The sequence below is a fragment of the Alligator sinensis genome, unplaced genomic scaffold, assembly GCF_000455745.1.
Source record: "Alligator sinensis unplaced genomic scaffold, ASM45574v1 scaffold93_2, whole genome shotgun sequence".
Classification (NCBI taxonomy): domain Eukaryota; kingdom Metazoa; phylum Chordata; order Crocodylia; family Alligatoridae; genus Alligator; species Alligator sinensis.
The window spans coordinates 1267883-1275154 of NW_005841854.1; the positions used below are offsets into that span (position 1 = coordinate 1267883).

At 46.3% G+C, this 7272-nt stretch overlaps 1 protein-coding gene across 1 annotated transcript in view; it reads right to left on the reverse strand.

The window, feature by feature from the left end:
• The window catches only part of RBM34 (RNA binding motif protein 34), a 14865-nt gene extending 11954 nt beyond the window's left edge, over positions 1-2911 (reverse strand). Inside the window, exons 1-2 of the mRNA XM_006016342.3 lie at positions 2758-2911; positions 2106-2271 (exon numbers count right to left, since the gene is read on the reverse strand). Of these exons, the coding sequence (XP_006016404.1) occupies positions 2106-2271; positions 2758-2822 (231 nt within the window). The 5' untranslated portion in view covers positions 2823-2911. The remainder of the gene's footprint in view (positions 1-2105; positions 2272-2757) is intronic.
• Positions 2912-7272: the final 4361 nt, after the last annotated feature.

Below are 7272 nucleotides of genomic sequence, written 5' to 3' on the forward strand. Positions count from 1 at the left end.
ATGCCTGTCTAATCTCTTCTTGAACACCTCCAAGGTAGGGGAAAGCACCGCCTCCCTCGGAAGCCCATTCCATATTTTGGCAACCCTTACTATAAAGAGGAAGTGTAGTGTACTTCCTTTGATTAGTTAGTTAAATGTTGCAAACTGCTCTGATTTTTTTATATGGGTTTAATATTTATTCCACTTACAAAACTTCACAAGAAATTCCTCTTCCTCCAAAATTGAAAGCTTTTTTCTTTTTTTTTTTTTTAAACAACTTTGTTTTGAAAGCAGTATTACAAGCAAACTTACCCTGACAACTTAACTGCCACTTTTCAGCTAAACACAGAGAATATGTAGCCAACAGACAGTTCAAGAAAAAAAGACATGATTTACTTTAGAAAGCTCTAATAGTAACATCTAAAGTCTACTGAGTTTGTCCAATGTAATTTTGAACCTTTATTTGATTCAACACATAACATTTTTAAAAGAACAATCAGTCTGCAAGCACCTTACATGAAACAAGATATCGTGCCCGGCTGATATCAGAAGTATCCATTTCCTTGCCCCACCATCATCCGATGATCAGGTGACAGGCAGAAAGGTAGTCTGCCTAAGTTCTACAACTCAACTACAATGCCTTACAGGTCCGTATTTGATAAGCAGCAAGTTCCATCTTTTAAAATTCTCTTTTTCTCATTATATATCTCTTCTATAGAACTGAAATGAAGAAAATCATCCAAGTAAGTTCTATAGTAGTCTGTAAGTCATTACTGAGGAAGTAGAATGATACCACAAAACACAAGCATGCTAACAGTTTGAACAATAAAAAGTGAGGAAAAAGGACAGCATACAAACCAGCCATAAATGGCACACATGTATAGATATACCCAATTACAGTGATTCTCAACTTTTTTAGATTCAAGTCACCCTTACCTAAACTCAAGGCACCCCTTGAAGATGCCAGCTCTAGTTTTCACTCATTTTTTGACAACAGAAAAATAAAAAGCAATTTTTTTCTTGCAGGAAGCCCACAACAGGTCAGAATGTTTGTAATATTATGGATTCCTATTTGAAATTTCTGAGTTTGTCTTGCAAATTGTGTTTGTACACCGAACAGTGCTAATTGTGCATGGCAGCACCCTTGAAAGACTCTCAAGGACCCTGGCTGAGAATCACTCTCACGTGACATAGTAGGCTCATAGGCATAAGATTGAACACAAGTCTTCTATTAGTCTAGTAACTATAAATATAGGAGATAGTGGGCATGTCTACACATTCATTAATGTGCTTTTGCTAATGTGCATTCAATTTAGTACCTACATTGTGAGGTACTAAAAAAGGTGCATTAATGAAAGCACAAGGTTTTTTTGTGACACTTTAATGCATATTTAAATAGGCTAATACGCAATAAAGCACACATGTAAATATGCCCAATGTTAGCCACATGCATGAAAGCCAGGAGTAGTTACCAGTAAGCAAGCTGATAAAGATCAAGAGGAGTTTCTTTGCTGTTATACAGTGTTGGAGCAACGTACCTGAGATAGTCTGGGATTTAGGCAAGAGATGAGGATTTTTGTGGAAGATATTTTTATCCTAACCATGCAGTTAGTTCCATACAAGTTAGACAAGCTTCATCAGGTCCCCTGATGAAGAATGCCCTGTATTCAAAAGCTAGTCTAACTTTATCCCAACCATGCAGGGGATCTAAAAGAGATCACCAACAGAAATCCTTGCTTTAGGTGTTATATATGAAGTATATATGATCTCTTTTTTGTGTGCGGTATTCCATTAGGTTTAAGGGGGGGAACAAAACATGAATGAGGTAAAGTTACATGAGAGCCCCGTGTTTCACCTCACAACCCACGTATGCCTTGCTCCCCTCACAGGAAGCAGCCATTCCCTCCTTTGGGCTCCCAGGTGAATTCATTTTGTAACATGTGGCTTTTACTGTTCACATTCCTCAGCAGACCAGGAGCACAGGACTCAGCCACTTGAAAACAGGTAGTTTGCACCCAGTGTGTCTCTAAGTTTTCAACAGAATCCATCTGACCTAGAGGCTAAAACCAGAGCAACTCCCTGTATCCGTCCGTTCACAATGGAGCGCTGTCAGAGCACTGACTTACTCTTGGCACAGCGACAAACACTGTCTTTATTTCTGGGGCAGCGAAGAGACGTGAGAGGGGCTCTGCTCCGTCAGCTGCAGGCTGCTTTGGAAGCAAACTGTTGGCCACTTGCCCCACCACATAGTCTTCTGGGGATGCAGGGGCTTCCGGTCTCTTGCCCTCCTTGCTAGAAGAGGAGGAGACAGAAGAAATTTGTGGTCTGCTGCCACTTGACACAGCAGAGAATTTCTAGTTTCGTTGGAAAGTTTTGCACTTTGTTGGCCAGGCCTTTAGGAGCCCAAGAAGATGGGCGCAGTTGGCCAAGTCCTGCTGTGAAAGCACTGAAACCCACTGGGGACAACAGGCAGGGTCCTGCGCTCCCCGCAGCTAGGAAACTTCAAAACCCTGGCCAGTGCCTTAACATCAGCCGCCTACAACACAGCCCGTCCTCCTAGCTTCTGAAGCTGTTCGGGAGACTTAGCGCAGGAACCGTGTCCCCTCCCGGCCTTCCGCTCCTGTCTCGAAGCGGAGGCTTCGCCCCAGTGCAGAAAGCGTGTCTCCTCCCGGCCCCGGTAGGCTCAAACACCAGCCCCCGGCTGGCCCTCCCCGCCCCTGGCCCCACCTCAAAGCCTAGGCACCCGCGGGCACAGGGCCCCGGGTTGGGGGGGCTCACCCTGCTCCCCGTGAGGCCTTTCCCGCGCGTGTCGCCTTCATGCCGGCGCCTGGGTCGCGAGACATTCGGCACGGAGCGGCTCTTCCAGCATCCGTCACTTCCGGCGCTCACAAAAAAAACTCTCTTGTTCCCCCGGCGCTCTTAAACGCGTGCGGAAAGGGATCGGCCCGCGCGCCCCACCTCCAAGGGAAGGGCAGCCCCTCCCCCTTCAAATTTAACAGGTCACATTGGCCACGCAGAACCCCCACTTGATTGGGTACCCAATGCTATGGCTCGCTTTTGGCAATCATGGCTCCAGTTGCGTGGTCTGCGAAGAGCACAGAGGGCGCTGATACAACCCGCTCGTGTAACAACTCATTTTGAAGCTCTGGTCCAGCGCATCACCACCTCCGCCCCAGCTCCCTGCAGGAAGCCGCTGTGCCAGCGCTGCCCAACTCGGTGCGCTGGGAACGGCTCTGGGCATTTTCTGCTGTGCAAAACACAGGCAAAAGCTGGCAGCCCCCAGGCCAAGATGACAAACACCCTAGCCGGGGCTGCCTCAGCCTTGGGCATCAGCCGAACTGCTGCGGAGGCCCTGTGGGCTAGTGACTGGCAGGTACTGAAAGGCCTCAAATTCAGGTGTCTCCACAGGAGGCCTGTGGGATTTGACCAGCTTTAGGCCCTTGGGTCAAGGGTTAGTGATGTTAACCTGGCTCAGGAATAGTTTGTGGCCCTGCTGCAGCCAGGCAGGGGTAGAGAGCCACCTACAGGCTGGGTTGGAAGCCCAGGCCTACCATGGAGACAGTGACCCTTTGGTCCCACCACCCCCAAGGGCTGCCAACCCCTGCCCTATCCAGGCCCAAGGGAGCCATATAGGTTAAAGTGCTAGCAGGGCTGGATTAACCCTTTAGGGGGCCATAGGCCTGTTGAGACCCACCCTCCCCACCCCCCAAACCCAGTGCTGCCACCCATGGGGAACAGGGCTTAGAGCTGCTGCTAGGAAGCAGCTATCATGGTGGTGAGGCCAGCAGGGGGGAGGGGCCCTAGGCACGTGCCTATTTTGCCTATGGGTTAATCGGGCCCTGGTGCTGAGATGTACTGTACAGAGCCTGGGAAGAGGGAAGAGTGGTGAAAATTCAGAAAGCCCAAAAGCTTTTGGAGCCAGCTCGTAGCTCCAAAACATCACCACACAGAAGCTGTAACCCCTAACTCGCACTGCACGTTCGACACCTCTGTGCAACTGCAGTTCAGAAGTACTCAGGAGTGCAATCAGGGCAGGTGCTCAAGGAGGAAGGGAAGTGGTGATGATGCCCCCACCTTTCATCCAGTTAACCTAGTGGTTGGAGCACATGCTCAGCAAGAGGGATAACTGGAATCCAGGCCCTCTTCAGCCTGAGGTGGTTCAAAGCCCCAGTTCCCATTTTCCAGGAGAAAGTACTAGCCAGCAGGATCTAAGATGGGGCCACTGAAAGCACCCCTCTCACTGAAGCCACTATCCAACCAGAGTCCAAGAATTACTTGGCCTGAAGGACAGCAGGCAAAAGGGAGCATGGCTCTGTAGACATCTGACTACTGCCTTCCCTCAGGAAGGAGATAACCTGGGTTCTGGAAAGCCAGTTACCAGAACTCTTTGTGCATTTGCATTAAAGTCATTAGCCCTAGAAGCAAGGACTGGAATCAAGTCTCCTCCCTACTTCCCAGGGGGAGCTGTAACCAGTACGTTTCAGAGGGATGTTGTCTTGGCCACACAGTTTCAACATGAAGAGATAGTGGTTGCCTGTACCCTCACCTGTTTTGTAGTCTGGGGCACTAGTACACTTGCCTGGGAAGTGGGAGGTGTGGTTTCAAATCCCCTCAGGCAGAAGAGCCCCCATACTCCAGGCCAACTGCTAGGTCCTGGCCAACTGCTCAAACCACTCAGATTTTAGGCCAGCAATTTCCAAAGAACTTGTTGCAGCACACTGGCACATCATGAGTGGCAGAAGCATGCCGTAAAAAATTAGCTGAATCAGTCCCCGGTTGGGCTGCCCTCCCCCTCCCCTTCACCCCAGCAGCATTAGGTCCACGGACCAGACCCAGCCTATGGACCAACAAGTGAAGCCAAATTTTAATTTGGAAAAAACATGTTCCCCAGGTATTAAAAGTTTGGGAAAGACTCTTTTAGGCAAACATGGGTAGTTCTACCACCAGCACTCATTTCTGAATAGTCTTCACTTAAAGCTGTTGATGTAAATTAGACATGTTTGGAGCACTCCTGGTGGACCATGCTTCTCCAGGAACTTAGGCAAAGTTGAAGTGTCACCTGGCCTACATCAGAGCCTGTGCAGCAGGTAGATGCCTACACACCCCAAACAGGTAACTTCTGAGCATGCTCAGAAAGCCACCCAGGGATGCCAAAGGAACTTTGCAAAATGGAGGCACCTGATTCTGGGCATTAAATGTCTTTTGGGTCTGCTGGCACCAAACCCATTTGAACTGCTTCTAAAGACCTGCATGCCTAAGCTGTTTTGGCATCTGCAGAAGCAATCTCAAACTGACCCTAGTTCTACTGAACTTATTGCTAGTCAACCAGTTAACTCTGCAGCACAGGTTTATATATTCTTTTTAGTTTAAGTCTTCCAAAATAATAATGCTGGGCATCCAAGGCAACACACCCTATAGGGTTGGGCTTGACTTTCTGAGGCTGGATATCACCCTCTTCCCCCCCCCCCCCCTTTAAATCGCTCTCTAAAGACCTGCATGCCTAAGCTGTTTTGGCATCTGCAGAAGCAATCTCAAACTGACCCTAGTTCTACTGAACTTATTGCTAGTCAACCAGTTAACTCTGCAGCACAGGTTTATATATTCTTTTTAGTTTAAGTCTTCCAAAATAATAATGCTGGGCATCCAAGGCAACACACCCTATAGGGTTGGGCTTGACTTTCTGAGGCTGGATATCCCCCTCTTCCCCCCCCCCCCATTTAAGATGTTAGTTTGGACATGCAGAAATCCAATTCTATTAGATACAAAATACAATGACTTGCTTTTGAAAATCATGGCTCTAGTGTGTGTGTAAACTTCCAGTAAGAGCTCAGTAGATCACCAGTATAATCTGCTTGTGTAACAATTCATTTTGAAACCAGAACAGTTTTAGTTCTTATTCGCATAGCCAATGCAGTGTTACAATATTACACTTTTATCTTTAAAAATAGAAGTCTCACTTTTCAAAGAGATGCTGGGCACTAGAACAACAGGAAATTCAGACAATAATTTGCATACAAACAGACTTGACAACTGTATCACTATAAAAAGATATTGATTGATACAAGCTATGATACAACTGCTACATCTACATGATTTGTAGGGATCTCTAGTGAAACCTGTTCAACTTTACCACTGTTTTTCATTCAGGGTCAAAATTAGGGCAACTTAACTCATTGCATTGCTTTAGGATCATATGTTGTAATACCTGATGCAAGCTCTCAAACAGAAGCTCTCACTTCCATTTTTAAGGAGCTAAAAATTAGTACAGCTCACTATATCCTCAGTCTCTTGCATCCCCCTCTCCCCCCCCCTCCAAATTATACTCTTAGAAGGCTTTCCTTTACATGTCCAAAGAGATAAAAATAGCCCAGCCATTTCTCACAGCAAAAAGATTTCTTAGGTACAAATATTCAAGGCTTTACTTTCTACCATGGGTTTTTAAGTGAAAATTTAAATTCAATGCCAGTCAATGCTCAAAATAAAAATATTGAAAATGAAAAAACATTGTGCTCTGCTTCTTTTGATCCCCAGGAATGGGAGCTTAGCCCACCACTCTTTAGCATCCAGCTTTCTAAGGGAAGTGAGAGTCAAATTCAGATGCAACAAACACTTTTGTAAACTACGTCAGGCATGTTCAGCTTTGCACGCTCACAATTAGAAACCATGACTTGGCTTCTAATCAGCTTGCAAAATGAGTATAATTTACACAGATTTGTTATGCTGTCAAAAACGCAGAATTCACTACTTTAAAGCAGGTAATTAAACCTTTTTTACCTCCTCTCCCCCATCACATCCCAGGCCAGATCCAAATGCACATTTGGTAGTGGGGTGAGCAGCATTAGGGAGCCACAAGGATTGATGCAGCTGTTACTTGCCAAGAAGTCACCTGTGAGGCTCTGTACCCTGGATTTCAGTAGCAGACCCCACCACAAATTTCCAGCACCTCTACGAATTCCCTGGGCTAGATGATATGGCTCCAAGGGCCCTATTTCTGACAGCCCTGGTTTTGCTGTGAAAAAATGGAACATTCTTACTTAGACTCTCCTTGCTGATGTCTGCATTAGATGGCATGGCTTCCTGCAATGCTATTCAAACTCTTAATGGCTAGGGACACAAGTTACATATGGACTGATTAAGTCCAGAAACTGGTTTAAACCTGTAACAGAACAGAAACTTCAGGGCACATAAACCAGTTTTAAAATGGCTGAAGCTGGTTTAAAATAAACCTAGCTGAATGTAGTATCAGACTTAACTTCTGTTCCAGCCCCCTTCTTGGTTTAAGTTATATCAGTC